Source organism: Genypterus blacodes, unplaced genomic scaffold (assembly GCF_046128005.1).
Source record: "Genypterus blacodes isolate CSIRO-AG114 ecotype Tasmania unplaced genomic scaffold, CSIRO-AGI_Gbla_v1 ptg000003l_1, whole genome shotgun sequence".
Lineage (NCBI taxonomy): Eukaryota > Metazoa > Chordata > Actinopteri > Ophidiiformes > Ophidiidae > Genypterus > Genypterus blacodes.
In genome coordinates, this window is record NW_027466817.1 from 7,674,858 (window position 1) to 7,692,109 (window position 17,252).

The following is a 17,252-nucleotide window of genomic DNA, read 5'->3' on the forward strand; positions in this document are numbered from 1 at the left end:
TCCTGATTACCTTGACGCAAATAACTTGCGTGAGCTGCACCAATCTGGCTTTAGGCCGCTACATAGCACTGAATCTGCATTAACAAAGGTCTCAAACAACCTATTTCTCACCGCTGACTCTGGTGACTTTTCGGTACTAAATCTCCTAGATCTAAGTGCAGCCTTCGACACTGTGGATCATAAAATCCTACTCGATCACCTTGAGACCCAAATCGGCACTCGTGGTCACGCACTTTCTTGGTTCAGATCTAACTGGATAGATCTCATTTTGTTTCATTAGACAATATCAATTCATCTTGCCTCCCTGTGAAATGTGGCGTTCAACAGGGTTCTGTACTGGTCCCATTATTATTTTCTATCTATATGCTCCCTCTCAGTAACATAATTTTCATTCCTATGCGGATGACACCCATAATTTTCTAATTTGGAGTCCTGTCTTCTAGCCATAAAAGGCTGGATGACAAACAAGTTTTTGCTTCTTATCGTTAATAAAACTGAAATGCGAATCTTGGGACCAAAACAGCAGAGACAGAAACTTGAGAATCTACGAGTTAACTTTGACAATGGTCCCATCCATTGCTCCGCAATGGCAAAAAAGCTTGGTATAAGATTTGACGAGGGCCTAACTTTCAGCAGCCATATTAATAACGTTACAAAGGTTGCTTATTCCCATATCCGTAATATAGCCAGAATCAGACTGTTTCTCAGCAAAGTGGATGCTGAAACGTTTATTCATGTCATCTCCAGACTGGATTACTGTAATGTTCTCTTCTCTGGTTTGAACTCCTCTGCCCCTGAGAAACTGCAGCTTGTTCAAAACACTGCTAACAAAAAGCCGTAGATTTGACCATATTAGACCGGTTCTAGCGTCGCTACACTGGCTTCCTGTCAGTGCCAGGGCATATTTTAAGGTTTAACTTCTTACTTATAAGATACTACATGGCCTATCTCCTGTGTATCTTTCTAACCTTATTTCCAATTACGTTCCCGTGCTGTCTTTAAGATCTCAGCTGGCTGGCCTGCTTGTCATTCTGAATGAATGACTGCATTATTTTACTTACACAACATTGCAAAAATCAGTCACATTCTGTCACAGAATGTTGCAGAAAATCTTATACATCCATTTGCTACCTCTAGGCTGGACTATTGTAATTCATAATTATCAGGCTGCCCTAATAAGTCCCTAAAGACTCTTCAGTTGGTCCAGAATGCAACAGCACTAAAAAACTCCAAAAAATAATCATGTTTCTCCCATATTAGCGTCACTGCACTGGCTTCCAGTAAAACCTAGAGTAGAATTTAAAATCCTCCTGCTCACTTCTAAAGCTCTTAGTGGTCAGGCTCTGTCTTACCTTAAAGAGCTCAAAGAGAGATGTTCGAACCCACACTGTAACCTAAGCCAAGTTTTTTCTCAGGGCCAGAGAAAAACATGTTACACAATTTCTGGTGTGTTATTTCAACACAGTAACACAACACAATAATAAAAATATCCATCCATCTATCATTTTTCACCACTTATACACTACACTACACGCGACCTACTATACACAGTAGGTCGCGGGGTCGCTGGAGCCAATCCTAGCTGTACACCCTGGACAGGTTGCCACTCACATTAACACCTACAGGCAATTTGGAGTCACCAAATTAACCTGCATGTCTTTGGACTGTGGGAGGAAGCTGGAGTACCCAGAGAGAACCCATGCAAACACAGGGAGAACATGCAAACTCCACACAGAAAGGCCCTGGTCTCATACCTTCTAGCTGTGAGGCACAAGTGCTAACCACTGCACCGGAATGCAAGCTTTCTTGTGGTTCCTAGTATCTTTAAAAGTAGAACGGGAGGCAGAGCCTTCAGGCTCCTCCTCAGGCTCCTCTCTTTTGGAACCATCTCCCAGATTTGGTCCGGGGCAGACACCCTCTCTACGTTTAAGAGCAGGCTTAAAACTTTCCTCTTTCATAAAGCTTTAAATTAGAGCCGGCGGGACTCTAGGGGACTTCCCATGATGCCCCCCCCCCCAGGTGTTCATAACTGTCTATGCTGGCACATGTTTACCTGCAGCCGCACGGCGTGTTCCTGTTTCCTCTTCATGTCATTAATGTACCAGGCCACCGCCGTCATGGTGATGATGGCATCCTCGACAACCTCATAGCTGGGGTCGCTCTTGTCAAAGTGTTTGGAGAGCTCCTGAGGACAGAGAAGATGTTGGTGACGTTTACAGCCATTACTGCAATTTCACCTGTTATATTTGTGAATTATCCTGTTTCATGTTGTCAATTACTTTGGAATGAACAAAAGAAAAAAAGAAGAAGAAGAAAAACTAAATAAATTCCTCGAACACTGCATCCCCACACACTGTTTAAATGACAAATAAGTGAATTCAAAGGAAAGACCAGATAATTGCATTGCATTGCATTTATTATTTAGTCCCCTCATTGTGTGTGTGTGTGGTAACCACCTTTGTTTCTCTCTGTTTCATCATCTCTCTCAGAGGTGGGCTTGGACTGGTACAAGTGGCTAAACTTAACCAGTTTATTAGGAAAAACTGTGTGTGTCCATGTGTTTTTGGGTAAATGTTTCTCTGTGTGTGTGTGTGTGTGTGTGTGTGTGTGTGTGTGTGTGTGTGTGTGTGTGTGTGTGGCTGCTTTCTTTATGGCATGTGTTTCATCAGCTACATGTGTGTTTGTTTCCCACACGTTGAAAACTAATTTTGGTGGACATTATCACATAGTGGTGCATTCATGTAGTGTTGTATGAATTGGAAAAAAGATTTGTCTACTTAGAACATTGCCAAACTAGCTTTCAGGAACATTTAACCCTCTGAAGTCAGAAGTCTTTTTTTTTTAGAATTTGTCTTTTCATTTTCATAAACTGTTAACAAACTCGAGAAAATCAGGACATTTGAGACAAAACGTAAACAACAACAAACCTGTAAAAGTGAATTCTTTATACAATTTGTCTTGTCCCCTGGTGTTCTCTTTTAGGCTTTAGTCCCCTTCATTTGACACCATGCTATCAGTGTATCATCCTAATCATTGCTGTCATCTACACTGTAGGGCTTCAGTATTGTCAGTAGTCGTGTCAGTAGTCATAGTAATGTTGATTCTGTATTGCCTACAGAATCAACATTACTATGACTACAGTCAACATTCCTGCCTGTGAGAGGGAGCGTCTTCATTTCACCTCACACAACAGATATCATGACACAAGCCCAGGCTGTGGATCTTCATAAACTAACACTAACACTGTTCACCTGCAGCAACTAGAAACCTTGCTCACCATCCATCAGTCATCATCCTCTGGGGTTTTTCTCAAGAGATATTTAACACACTTGCAACACCCCAGCTGACATTTGTAACATCTGATTGGCAGCTTTGTAGACCAAATGTGCTTGTGCTTTTCTGTATGTTAAGGACACATTAACCCTTTTAATTCTGGGAAATTAAAAGGGTAAAACCCTGAACATCACAACCTTGATGTTAATCTAGAAGGGCACTGATTAAGTGCATATCTCCACCAAGGCCCAACAGCTCTGTCTGTCCACGACGCAAACAGCTTGCTCCTGGGCGCCTGCAAGGGGCAGCCCCCCTCACTCTGCATCTCTCCATCATCATCAGCTTATGTACGGAACCGTGTGTTTCATGGGGTGTCTGCATGTTGTGTGTTTCCTAACCCGTGTACAAGTGATGTATGTAGAAAATAACAACCAAGTGAGAAAAAATAATTTCCCCTTGGGGATCATTAAAGTACGTTTCTTTCTTTCTTTCTTTCTTTCTTTCTTTCTTTGAAACAGGTATCGTTATCTAGTCATATTTTGTACTTCAAAGTAACTCTGTATGTGTACAACCTAGTCCATAGTTATATAGATTTTTGAATGTGACTTGTTGGCAGTACGTGATGTGCAGGCTGCAGGTATTCAGTAGACTGCGAGACGTTACCTGGAGCAGCAGGTGGTATTTGAGGATGCGTTGCACTGGTTTCAGCAGATACGTCTCCAGTGGCAGCGAGTGATTCAGCGTCATTTGTCTTTCCTGGAAGAAGGGAACCAGGCATTTGTTCTTCATACACTCCCTTAGGACGGCGACTGAACTGTAGAGAGGGAGAGTATGGGAACATGTGTGTTAGGAGAGCCTGTTTCAATATCTACCTAAATGTGAAAATTAAATGACAAGAAATGAAGAAAAAACTATGGAGAAGGATGATGGAGGAGTGAGGGAAGGAGTGAAGGATTTCAGGTAAATTACAGGATTCCACCATGGGAATACTTCATATATATGACAACCTGAAGACAGCAGGATAAAGAAAAAAAAAAAGTGGAAGATCATTGGAAGATAATGGCTTCACAGCTGTTTGGACATTACACGTTTTAAGAAAGAAGGAGGGAAATAGAAGACTTTGAGGACAGAGAAGGAGACAGAAGTAAATGTGTGTGTGCGTGCGTGCGTGCGTGCGTGCGTGCGTGCGTGTGTGTTACAGAGAACAAAGGGAACGCTTGATGGAGAAGATGACAGGAGGACAAGAAGAAGATGGATGAGAAAAGGGAGACACCCTGAAGCTGCTGACTAAGGACAGAGGGACGTCCAAAAGATACAGGAAGACTAAATTTAAAAGAAGTAATGGAGGGATACAGAGAGAGATTTTTTTGGGGGGTGGGGGGGGTGAGAAAGAAGGATGAGATCATGACGGGAGATTCAGAGGACTGTGGAGAGAACACAAGGAGGACAAATACTCCACAGCTGTTTGGACACTTGACAAAGTCTGGAAGTGTGTGTGTGTGTGTGGGTGTGAGAGAGAAAGAGAGAAAGAGTGAGAGAGCCAGAGGGAGAGAGAGAGCAAGGGAGAGGGAGAGAGTGGAAGAGAGAGAGAGAGAGAGAGAGAGAGAGAGAGAGAGAGAGAGAAAGAGGTGTCAAAGTGATGAAGGAATAGAGGACAAAGTAGAGTGCAAGGCAAGTGCAAGGCAAAATTTCAGCTGTTTAGTACTTTGATGAGTCTCTGTATGAATAAAACAGGAGAATAACTTATGGAGGAGAGAAGAGAAGAAGAAGAAGAAGAAGAAGAAGAACAACACCCTTTTACATCCCAAGACAGACAGAGATCATGGTGGAGACTCAGAGGGAGAAGAGGGAAAACACCAAAGCTGGTGGGTCTTTGTCCACAAAAATACATCACTGCTTTAATGAAAAGAGAAACAAATTTATATAGACAAAGACATGGAAGACTCTTCCATGATGGTAGCCGACATGAGGAGAAAAAAGAAGCAGGAGATGATGAGGATTCTCAGCAAGATGGAGGAGAGAGGAGACGTGAATCTCAGCTATTGGAGTGTTTTGACAAACATCTATGACTTCACCATGACAGAAGTGCAAGAAAGAGGGCGCCCAGGTGATAGAGACAGAGGGGAGAGAAGAGGAAAAGAGGGACAGAGGAGTCAGGGAAAGACTGTGATGGAGGACAGGGGAGACTCCTCAGCTGTCGGCTCTTCTTGACAAACATTTATCACACTGCGAAGCCAAAGAAATTTTGGACAGGAATTGTGTAACGTTCCTCTCGGTGGGAAACCTGATAGGTGGAAAGCAGAAGAGAGAGAGAGGAGGAAAAGAGGAGGACGCACATCGGGAGGTAGACATCTACACACAAGAGAGGACTCCGGACACACATCAATCATAACGGAAAAGAAAGGAGGGAAGAGAGAGCAGCAAGCAGAAAAAAGAGGAGGTCTGTGCAGGAGAGTTAAGAAAGAGGAGGGGGGAGAGAGGAGGAAGGAGGTCAAGGCAGTCATGGAGGAAGACAGGAGGGCTCCTCAGCTGTCCATTCCTCCATCACAGGGTTACTTCCTGTTGTTGCAAATGTACGTTAGAAAACAAATGACTTCAGGTGTACATAGAGTTCAAGCCTGAGCTGAAGCTAATTCAAACACTTAGATGAAGAACACATGAAATATGGAACGTCAACACCACAGATTCTCGCTGGGAAAGAGTCAGATAAACACCAAATCACACTGACAAAACACACCACAGCTCCTACACAGCAAATATATCCCTGCAACCTTTTCCACGAGAAAAACAGAAAAGATGCAACGACATATTTCTTTTTTATATAAACACAGAGTAAAGAGTGTTGGTCAATGCTAAAATGCAGCTTGAAGGTAATTTTCATCACTTTCTCGCATTTCGACTGTGGACAATTACAGCCCCAGAGGGTATAAACTTCCCGAGAGCCTGTTTGAGCTCCACCGATCAGAGGTAATACAACACCAGCAGCAGCATACACACACACACAGTCAGAAATACTGGTTTAATATGAAAACCAGACTTTGTCCTAATTCTCTCCCTCAATCCTCCGTCTTGTTCTGGAGCCGTTTGGAGAGACCCTTACAGGGATTGAGGCAGTGGAGTAGCCATTTGAGACGCCAGGAGCAGGCACAGGGACGAAGACAACACATGGACGGCGCATCAGGTTTCCTTTTTTGACACCTCTGCAAAAACTTCACAGCACAGGAACTTTTGCAGGAGGACCTCGAGAACTTTTCTTTGTCTCACGCCGAAGAGCCAGGAGCGGTTTTGGTGTTACAGCTGAAGTTCCTGAGTCATGTTTTAGTAATAATGACCTGTTTTACCTCCATGTACCTGCCTGGGTTTTGTATCGGGACTATTGTGTTTCATGTGCAAACTAGGGATGAAAAATTAAAGAAACCACCTCTTATATATGTTCCAGTAAATGTTTATACAACTTCTTTATACAAATGAACTTGGATACCAATGATGACACCCATCCCCCACAGGGTTGAAAGGTGTTACTCAGAAATTCATCTCTGCTCCATTGGCTTTGCTTCTCCAGCTCATCGATGTCCAAACATTACAAACAGAAAGAGATCCAAGTCCAGTGTAGCAGCATAAATTAGCTCAACATCTGTCTCTGCACAGCAAATCCCTCAACCTTCGATGAGTCTTCTGTGACTTGAGCCATGTGTGTAAATTTCTGAACGTGCAAAAACATTAATAACAAACCGTCTTAAAATACATTAATTGTTGTATAAATGTGGCAAAGCCTTTGATTTCGCAGACCAATTTTGCAGTTGTATTTCTTTTTAACTGTGCATAACGGACCACAGCAGTACTTTTATCTCATCTACAGCGGAGTTGCAGATTCAGGACTCTGTGATCCAGCCCAGTTCCCCCCAAAATCTGACCCTGGTGGATCGGAATGGAAAATGCAGACCAGAGGTTCATACTCTCTACCCTGACATGTTCGTATCTGTGGATCCAGCTGAATTGGGCTGATTCAGATTGAGTGTGGAGACACTTGGCCATGTTCTGGCTCTCAGGGACTAAATGTAAAGTGGCTCAGGCTGTATAACTCTAATCTGCATGTGAATAGAAATATTTACTATCTCCTGCTACAATTTTGGGTCAATTGTCACATAATTTTACATGTTAAATGTCTGGATGAAGCTTGGTAGAAACTAAATTTGAGTTTTCTGAGGTTCCTTACAGTTTTTTTTATGATTGACTGCCAAAGTATCTGCTGTGTCTCATGAATGAATTAACCTGTTCATCTGTCAGTAAGAAATCATTCACAGCTGTGCACGTGAGACTAGCTGAACCTTTTTTGATGAAGTATTTCATCATGATTCTGGCCTGAGTTGCGTGTGTTCTGGGCTTTAAAACCATTTCATACGTGCAGAACAAGGTCTGAACCATGTGTATGCTGCTTCCCACAGAAACATTCAGCATCAACCAACACCAACAGTCCTAACAATATTCTATCAGTCTTCTATTATTTGCCAAAAGAAGATATGCCATATTCTCACTCGTGTTCATATTATGCTCAGTGTTGATTAATAATGCATTTTAATACAGTCTTATTCAGCCTTTCTGTCAGTACTGAACGGCACACAGAGCTGGAGACGGAATGAAAGACGGTTTTGAATCGGTGGTCTGAAAGTGTTTGACCTACTTATTTTTATTAGAGTTTTATGGCGCTTTAAGGAGGCAACAGGCAGATGGCAGGGAGCTGAGCAGGGTGAACGCAGGGTCCACCAATCTCACACGCGCACACACACACACACACACACACACACACACACTCTCCAGCTGAAGCCAAACATCTTTCAGAGAGTTTGTGGAAGTGGCGTATGTGTATATGAGAGCGTGTGTTACTCTCTGTTTTGTATTCTACAAGCTGAGAGTAAAATGCGCTCAAATGTAAAGACTGAAAGAGGAATTATATGGGGTGATTTCAATTCAAAAGGCACTTTGGGAGCTAAAGCTTGGAACAAATTTCTAATTTAGGACAAATTTAACTACAAAATACTGACTGTTGTGTCTCTGTGTGTGTGTGTGTGTGTGTGTGTGTGTGTGTGTGTGTGTGTGTGTGTACTTACTTTGGGTAGTTCATGCAGTAGAGTGTGTAGATATCAAAAGCCTCGCTCTACAGGAAACACGGAGAGAAAGCAGACATTAGAGGGCCGGGTTCATAAGTACTCTTCTTCTGTCCGTCAGTCACTCCTTTTCTTTCATTCTGTCTTTTTTTGACATACATATAAACACATCTATTGATACACCTCCATCCGATTGTTAACTTTTCCTCTTGCTTGTCTTCTCCTGTCTTGTCTGGTCTTGTCTTGCGGTCATGTCCCACATTGTTTTGTCCCATCTGATCTTGTTCCGTTCTGTCTTTACGCATCTTGTGCTGAAGCCTAAGGTCAGGCTCATGGCGATGTACATGCTGTTTGTTCAAAGCGTCCTTTGTTTCATGTCCTAACAATATAACATTACGTGTCTGCAAGATACAACACCTACAAAAATCATGCAAAAGCATATGCATTTCAGATGTTCAGATGAGCTGCATGTGGCCCGTGAGCCACGTGTTCACCACCCCTGGGCTATACAAATTATTGACTTGACTTGACTTGAGAAATGGCCGAACGTTTCAAGGAGAAGCTGATGATCTGTGTGTTCAGGCATCAGACGAGCCTTAGAGTCATTTTGGGGGGGTAAACAAAGCTGATAAAAGCTGAAACTTTCCGCACTGTGTGGCAGGTATATACCTAACCGTTTTTTCTTTCCCTTCCCTCCGCCTCCTCTCTCGTCCTTCACCTCCTCCTCACCGAAAAGCCTCAGAGATCTAAAGCAAACTGTCTTGAACTCCTTCCCCTCCTTTTCCCACATCTGAAAATCCAAACCTCGTCCAACCAATTAATCTAGAGGGAAGACATGTGAGTCAGACCCTCACTCCCAGTTTTCTCCTTCCCCTTAACTCACTGTATCAAAAATTCCAGAACAAAGCCGATCTGAGTCGACTTCTCACCTCTTGTCCACAGTCCAAAAAACCCAATCCGCCATTTATACAAGACAGAGGAATCGAAAATGAGTCCTTCCTCTCATGCTGCTCCAAAGACCATGTTTGCCTAATACACAAGATACTGCATTCACAATGACACAAAATGGAGAAATGCAATAAATAGTTTGTCGAAATCCACTGATTGATATGAATGAGAAATTGTTGCTTTGGTGCTACATTTACGTCACAAGGTGTAAATTTGAATGTTTTGTCCTCCTTTGTTCTCCCCTGTGTGACGTGTGTTGTAAAGAGTCACGTACAATCAGATCTCAGACATACTCATATGCTGATTTGATATTTCCCTTCCAATGTCGGCTAATGACGTGAACGAGTCACGAGAGATTGTTTTACTAATGTATTTCCTCTCTCAGGTCTACTTCTTCCTCTTCTCTCTCTCTCTGTCCCTTCTTTAAAGTCCATCAGTCAGTCAGGAGGTCAGAGACAGAAAGGCTGCATTGTTTATGTACAAATACATACAGACACAGACACACAGACACAGACACAGACACACACACACACACACACACACACACACACACACACACACACACACACACACACACACACACACACACACACACACACACACACACACACACACACACACACACACATTCAAATAGCCCAGAGTTAGTCCAGGTCTTAAAATAGCTGGGAGCGTCTCTAGCAGTCTAATTTAATGTCCTCTGCTCTGGCTGTTATGTCACGTGTTGCTCTGAGCTGACACACGTTTGCCACATGAGGAGCAACACAGACAGAAACTTCAGCTCACTGTTTCATACCTCCACCAAGGCCAAAGAGTTCTGATTTGACTTATTTTACAAAAATAAATTCAGATTAGTATTTTTGCGTTATATTCAGATGTATAAAACACATATGGTACAAAAGGGCAAACACTATTTCTGCATTACATTAAAACATTTTTGTTAACATATTTATATTATTTTTGTAATGGAGGAAGTGCAAGCTACAATTTGATATGGTTTTTTAAATGAAAATGTTACATTTAATAATTTTATAGTCGGTAGAATGCAATGTTGTGCATTTCTGCCCATAAATGAATATACTATTCCCTGCTCTATGTGTTCTCTCCTAATGTGATTCAACCCAATGGCAAGTGCTCGTCCTCAGGAAATGTTGATGAATACTCATTTACAGTCAGCATAATCTTAGTGCGACATTGGTGGTAGTTGTTAGTCAGTAGTCTTACTCGTAAATGTACAGCAACACCATAAATGTGACACCTGTCCAAGCATATATCTGAATACCTCAGGATCAATATAAAAAAAAAGTCAGGGCTGAACAGCTCCAGTTGTTCGTCTATCATAGGATAGATCACACATTTGATACATACATTCAATGTTTGATGTTTTCTCATTAAGATTGTTATCTTACTTTATGATTAATATGTGTGTCTAATGCCTGATCTAGGTCTGGATCCGTCAGATGGAGGAAATAAACAAGCAGCAGATAAAACTCCTGCTAAGATTTGAGTCAATATGCCTGTTAGTAAAAGATGCTTTTTATGTCAAACTGAGGAAACCTCCCACTTTTCAGAAGCGTTGAGAACATCTGTTTACATGCTGCTCTGACGTCAATCCTCCAACATTTTCAAAATCAACACCCAACTCCACCCTCTCTCCCCCCGACCACACACACACACACACACACACACACACACCTGGACCTGGTGGTTGCACAGATGTGGTTAAGTACAGAGAGTACCTGTCCTGATCTACGTGGACATTCCACAGTGGCGGCCACACCACACAGGGATTGACACTGTAAACTTCAACCGCATAAGATTGAAGTGAAGAAGCACCACCATCATAGGCAGTAGGACTGAGTTGAGGCAGGCTATGCCAGACCAGTGACAGATTACCAGAACACTTTTCATTTTATTTTACATCCCAGGCAGGCCAGTACAGGGTTGTATGGATGCAGGGTTGTGTGACTGCAGGGTTGGGATGGGGTTTGGTTCTTGGTTCTTTGTTTTTTTCTTCTTCTCTTTACCACAGCCTATGATGCCATTTGTACAACCCAACATTGCTGTTTGACATCATCCTGTACACACTGTATCTACCCTATGAGATCATTGAAATTTCAATCTACTTGTATTCTACCTCAGGATATACGTATAAAGTTTAACAACAACAATAGTATTAATAATACATGCCTCCTTCTTTCTCTCTATCTCCCTCTCCTCTTCCACCTCCTTCTGTATAAAACACGATCTCCAAAATATCCTACAATTGTATGCGCAATGTCACGTAAAATGTTTGCTTCAATAAAAACAAATAGCAAAAAAAAAAAAGAACTGAGTTGAGTAAAATACACTGGAGTACAGTAGAGTTAGTACCACAGAGCGCAGAGTACAGCAACTGTCATTCTGATTTATAACAAAGCATTAACTGAGAACTTCAGTAATAATCCTGACCGACTTTCTACTGACATGACATCACTCCTGGGCACTCCAGCAGTCCGGGCGTTCACAGAGGCCTCAAGGAGAATGAGTGTGGTGCGACCCTGAGTCTGAGAGTGTGACGAGTGAAAAAGTGACTGATACACACAGCAGGCAGGCAAACACGCACACACAGTTATATACTGCATATGTTATTTCATTTACAAGCTACTACCACTGCTGTTGCAGTGGATCACCCCAACACCCAATTAATACACTATGTGTGTATGTGTGTGTGTGTGTGTGTGTGTGTGTGTGTGTGTGTGTGTGTGTGTGTGTTTGAGTGACTAAACTAGGTGAATGAAGGGTGTAGTTGCCCTGGTGGTTTACTGGGTGTTTGGGGGTCATTGTGTCATGTTTCCTGTCAACTGACACCCTCAAACATACCCTCTCATCCACACACAGACACACAGACACACACAGACACACACAAACACACACACACACACACACACACACACACACACACACACACACACAAATACTCACCCTTTCTACGAAGCACGCAGCAATGGCTGCAGCATGTGGACTCCTCTCCAAATCCTCCAGGAGCTCACTGAGGGGAAAGACAGAAAGTTCAGGGTCAAACAGACAATTCAGGGACAGACAGGTTTTCTAGGGGAGTGTTGCTGTCATGTTTTGATTGGTCGCTAGGGAGTAGTTAAGTGGTTGGTGGGTAGTTGCTACATTCTGGGTGGTTTCTGCATGCTGTGTAGTTGCCAAGGCTTTATAGCTGCTAGGCTGTTCAGGGTGATTGATAGGGTACTGGTAGGTTGTTGCATTCAGGTTATTGCTAGGGTGGTTGAGTGGCTGCTTGGGTGGTTCGTAGGCTGTTCCGGTTGGCTGTTATGGAGTTGGAAAATGGTTACAGGAGTTTGCATGGGGTGGACATACATACAAACATACATACAGTGCAACTGAAAATAAAAACATGTAATTTGTGTATTGTACTATGTGATATGTGTCATCTAACCCATGCAAGTCAAAGGAGCAGCTGCTATTAGCCAATCAGATTCCAGTAATGTCAGCACTTAATATTCAGTCATCACTTCAAGTAATTCAATTCAGCCTAACTTAATTTGCCCACGCCATGAATAACATTATTGTCTAATTTGAAAAATAAACCAGGAAAAGCAATTGTGAAAACTTCCAACAGTTAGCTTGGCAGATGTTGAATGTTTCTCCATCTCTTTTCTCACATATTGAAAGTTGCTCTGTTTGTTTTACGTGTTGAAGGAATTTCACAAACTTTGAGCAGCTGAAAGGTTTGATTTCTCTCACAGTGAGCACAGGCAGTTAATGAGCTGGTGCAGGTGATGGACGAGTTCTGGAACGTTCTCCCATAGTTTGTCAGATTGTTTTTACTTCCTGGAACAGTTTTTTGTTGCCAGGCAGAAATGTCAGCCAGCTCTTCTGCTGAAGGTATGCGACTAAGGTTTACTGAACAATATATCAGGAAACACAGAGAACCGTTGGAGTGACTTCTTTCAGTAAATATATTTTATATTACATCAGACCTGAGCGTAAAACAGACAGGAGGACAGGAACAATAAATGTGAAACAATGCGTCACACAAGTTTGAAGGGGGAAATCTAAACTACTGACAAGAGCATCATAAATCTGTGAGGAGGGGAGGAGCCCAACATAGAGGAGAGGGTTCAATTCCCTCTCAGTTCAGTCCCATGAACACAGTACAACCAAGGAAGAACTCTTTCACTTCAATTAAAGCAGAAATACCTCAGTATGACAATACTGCAAGTCCAAAATGACATGCTCATACGGAGGAAACATAGAGACAAATATAGACAAACAAAAAGAAAGAATGAAGAAAAAACGGAAAAAAAGGAAAGTCTGTTGGAAAACTGTTGGAAAAATACTTTAAATACTTAAACATATAAAACATAAAAGTCATTGTGACATGATATCTGTCTCATTTATAGATGAGCCTTAAAGAACAATTACTTTAGCATTTTTCAATAACAAGCTGAAATGAAATGTTTATCATAAACATATGATGTGTGTGTATTATCATAAACACACATATTTACACATGGACAGATACCCTCAGCCACTCTCATTCCTCCTTCCCCACTCATCCCTCACATTATCTCTCCTTCCTCCTCCCCTTCATCCCTCACTTTATCTCTGCTCACTCTGGCGTCAGGCCTCGTTTTGTGGCCAGTGGACATCATTAGTGGGGAATTGTGGGAGAGGAAGAGAGAATTCTGGGTGTTTTGAATGGGGCGACCACAGGAGAGGGAGGGCAGAGAGAGAGAGAGAGAGAGAGAGAGAGAGAGAGAGAGAGAGAGAGAGAGAGAGAGAGAGAGAGACCATAATAAGCAGTTCACATGACAGGGAGGGAGGTAAAAGACAGCAAGAAAATGAATAAAATAATTAAAGAACAGATCTGCAGAGATCATGAGACAGAAAGACAGAGAGTGTTTATGTCTACAATGTTTAATGATTTACACACAATTTAAAAAAAATATGAAAGTCCGGTAAATATCCTGATGTCTGATCATTGCAAACATAACAAATAGAGTGAGAGGAGAGGAGAGGAGAGGAGCGAGGAGAGGAGAGGAGGAGAGGCCTGAAATACTGGCTGATATTGTTTTTTGACAAACACAGACAAATGTTCGTTGTCTTCTGGTTTGGATTTTCCAGGTACAACGCTAATCGCTGTTATGCTTTTTGGATCAGTACTCAAATGTCGGACTGTCCTTAAATGCACCAATGGGGAGAGTTTTTTTAAAGCATCCTCAGCTCTCAACAGCATTACAGCTGTGACATAATCTGGTGAAGGTGACCACACGCTGACACTGACACAGCCAGTCACTGAGCTGTGGACTACAGGAGAGAATCTAATGAATGGAAAGAATAAATGTCCACCACCAGCGACAACTTTCACTTTCAATTTCATGATGTTTTAAATCTTGCGACTTTTGAGTGAGTTTAAGTTTTCCCCCCCATTTTCTTTGCTACTGTCACAAGAAAGGAAAGAGACAGCAACAGAAAAAAGAGAGTTCAGACTTATTTCATCCAGGATAATAACATAGTGTAATGTGAAGACAATACAGAACTGTTTACTCACTGCATAACCTGGACATGACACACATGACACGCACGCACGCACGCACGCACACATAGTACATGAACCCAGCAAACAGCCTACTTCTATCTTCTAACCCTTACTGTTTAAGGGACAATTCCATCTGGACTTTATGACTCATTTGAATGCTCAGTGTGATGGTTAAAGGAAAATATGAGCTTTTAAGTTGCCACGGTTTTGTACTGGATGTCTATTGAGTGTATTTAGACAAATTCTATGTGATCCATTGGTGTCATTTTTCTGTCTCAAAATAAGAGAGGGTTTTTAGCTAAACATCACAATCCCTGAAGGTGCATTAGAGAGGAAATATGTCAAGACAGTTCTTGAGCTATTCATTTGTCAAAATACATGTAAAATATTAATATAGTAGATTCAATTGCAATCCGTTTTTTATTTTTAGTTAGCAGTTCCAGTTCAATTAAGTTTCTTTTTAGCCATTTTTCACACTTCACCAACATTGTTCATCGTCTGGTTTCTTTTTCTTGTTGGACTAACGTGCTACATACACAAACCTACCCATGACCCTGCTGACACTGTGACCCCAAACTCCACACACTGAACCCCTGAGCTTGGCCCTCCATGGCTGTGCAGGCCAAGGCCAAACCAAACACACAGGGAGAGGTCTGCTTTTCATCCGCTGTCTGTGGGAATGACAGAGCTAGTCGACTCTTTCACAGAGTGATAAACTGCAGCTGACGGTGTGGCATCCCAGATATGCTGTTTAATCCAGCTGATGATGGACAGAGGACAAGAGCAAAGAAAGAAAGGCAGAAGCATATGCAGAGAGTAATCAAATCCCTGTGAATTTACGTCTTAAACACAGTTTCCTTTGATATTATTGATATTCTGCTGGACTTCATTTTATTATGGTTGATAACTGCTGAGCAAATCCTTTAGTCAACATATTTCTATTAAAAATCCCTCAAAGTTAAAAGGATGTCATCCAAGGCCCCAGCCACAGCATGTTTGGGGAAGAGGTCAGAAGGGACAAATCAGGTGAGTAGAAACACCTCAAAGCCATCATGGTGAGCAATGAGCACGTTGAAACAATTTGTCCCTATATTCTGACTAACAGAGGCTTGGATGCTTCTTGAACTACCTCAGGAATAAGTTGCTCTCAATCTTAGGCGTGATGTAAAAAATGTATCAAGCAACCACTACATCTGCCTTTATAATTATGAGAAAGGCAGATGCTTTGTCAGTTGGTTTGGCAGGACATCTGAAGGAGAACGTCAACAGATCTTCAGATTTGGTGGAACATTCGGCCATGAGCCAAAGAACAGCTCAGGTATTTGTTGGTCTGGATCCAGGAAAACACTGTATTACCTAAAACATTATTATGTACACAGTATTTTGACGGATACAGGCCCAGATGCAGATTGACTCAGATTTCTGATGTTTTATGATAATTTTAAAGATTTACACTCAATATTTTCCTTGATTCTTCCCACTCGTGCTTTAATCTGACTCTAATGCTTGGTGACATGGCATTGTCAGCTTTTATAGGGTCTCCTCACTGTCTCAGACCACACTCCCGCCTCAACTCTAGACCTGCCCTGGAGCCGGGGAGGGAATTCTAGGAAGATTTTCCTTCTTTCATCAGGAGAGACCTGCAATTACTGTCAGCCCAGAGAGGCAGGTGGCCAAGATAAAGCCCAGTTTAGTGTTTCCAGGCCATGTTGCTTCAGGTGTGTCTGATTTATGTGCTGTGAGCGCCAATGTTCTTTTCTGGTGCCACGTTAAAACCTCCAGCACCGAGTTTGATACGGCGATGCTTTGATTTGACAGCAACCAGGACAACTTGTTATCAGCACCCACTGTCACCACTGTCTGAGCGCGCTCCAACCCAGAGGACTAGGCCTTCCAGGACTGGGCCTTCCAAAGAAAGCACTTAGTTTATAATCTCTTTATGTCACGGAGACTCTTTTTATTGTAGCATTAATCACAATGAAACACACATTGGGACTTTGTGACAGATGAAACAAATAAGGAATACATCAGGATTAGTGAACCGAACTGAAAATAAATTAAAGAGGGACATATTGTAGTTAGAGTCAAGCCCAAGGCCTTCAGCTCCAATCCGCCATGCTGCTGTGATCACACCAATGTCTCAAAATGAAAGTTATAATAGCGGACATTGAGACGCGATATGAAAATGTGAACCCAGAGTTGAGACCACCCTGCAGACCCACAGCACTAAATCAGAGAACATGTATACCAGCTGATGCATGTTCGCTGAAATGTGCAATAACTCACACAGTAAAAACATACCTGTGTGCAAAAGTTGAACACCTACAGATTCTTCAGACTGTATGTGTTCAATTTATGCATGCATGCATGAT

The 17,252-nt window shown here is 42.2% G+C and overlaps 1 protein-coding gene across 2 annotated transcripts in view; it reads right to left on the minus strand.

The window, feature by feature from the left end:
• Positions 1-17,252, minus strand: part of plekhg2 (pleckstrin homology domain containing, family G (with RhoGef domain) member 2) — a 54,652-nt gene that overhangs the window by 6,883 nt on the left and 30,517 nt on the right. For both annotated transcript variants that reach the window (XM_076146181.1, XM_076146190.1), the window contains 4 exons: positions 12,291-12,357; positions 8,382-8,428; positions 3,937-4,087; positions 2,054-2,185 (listed from right to left, as the gene is read on the minus strand). In XM_076146181.1, the coding sequence (XP_076002296.1) occupies positions 2,054-2,185; positions 3,937-4,087; positions 8,382-8,428; positions 12,291-12,357 (397 nt within the window). The remainder of the gene's footprint in view (positions 1-2,053; positions 2,186-3,936; positions 4,088-8,381; positions 8,429-12,290; positions 12,358-17,252) is intronic.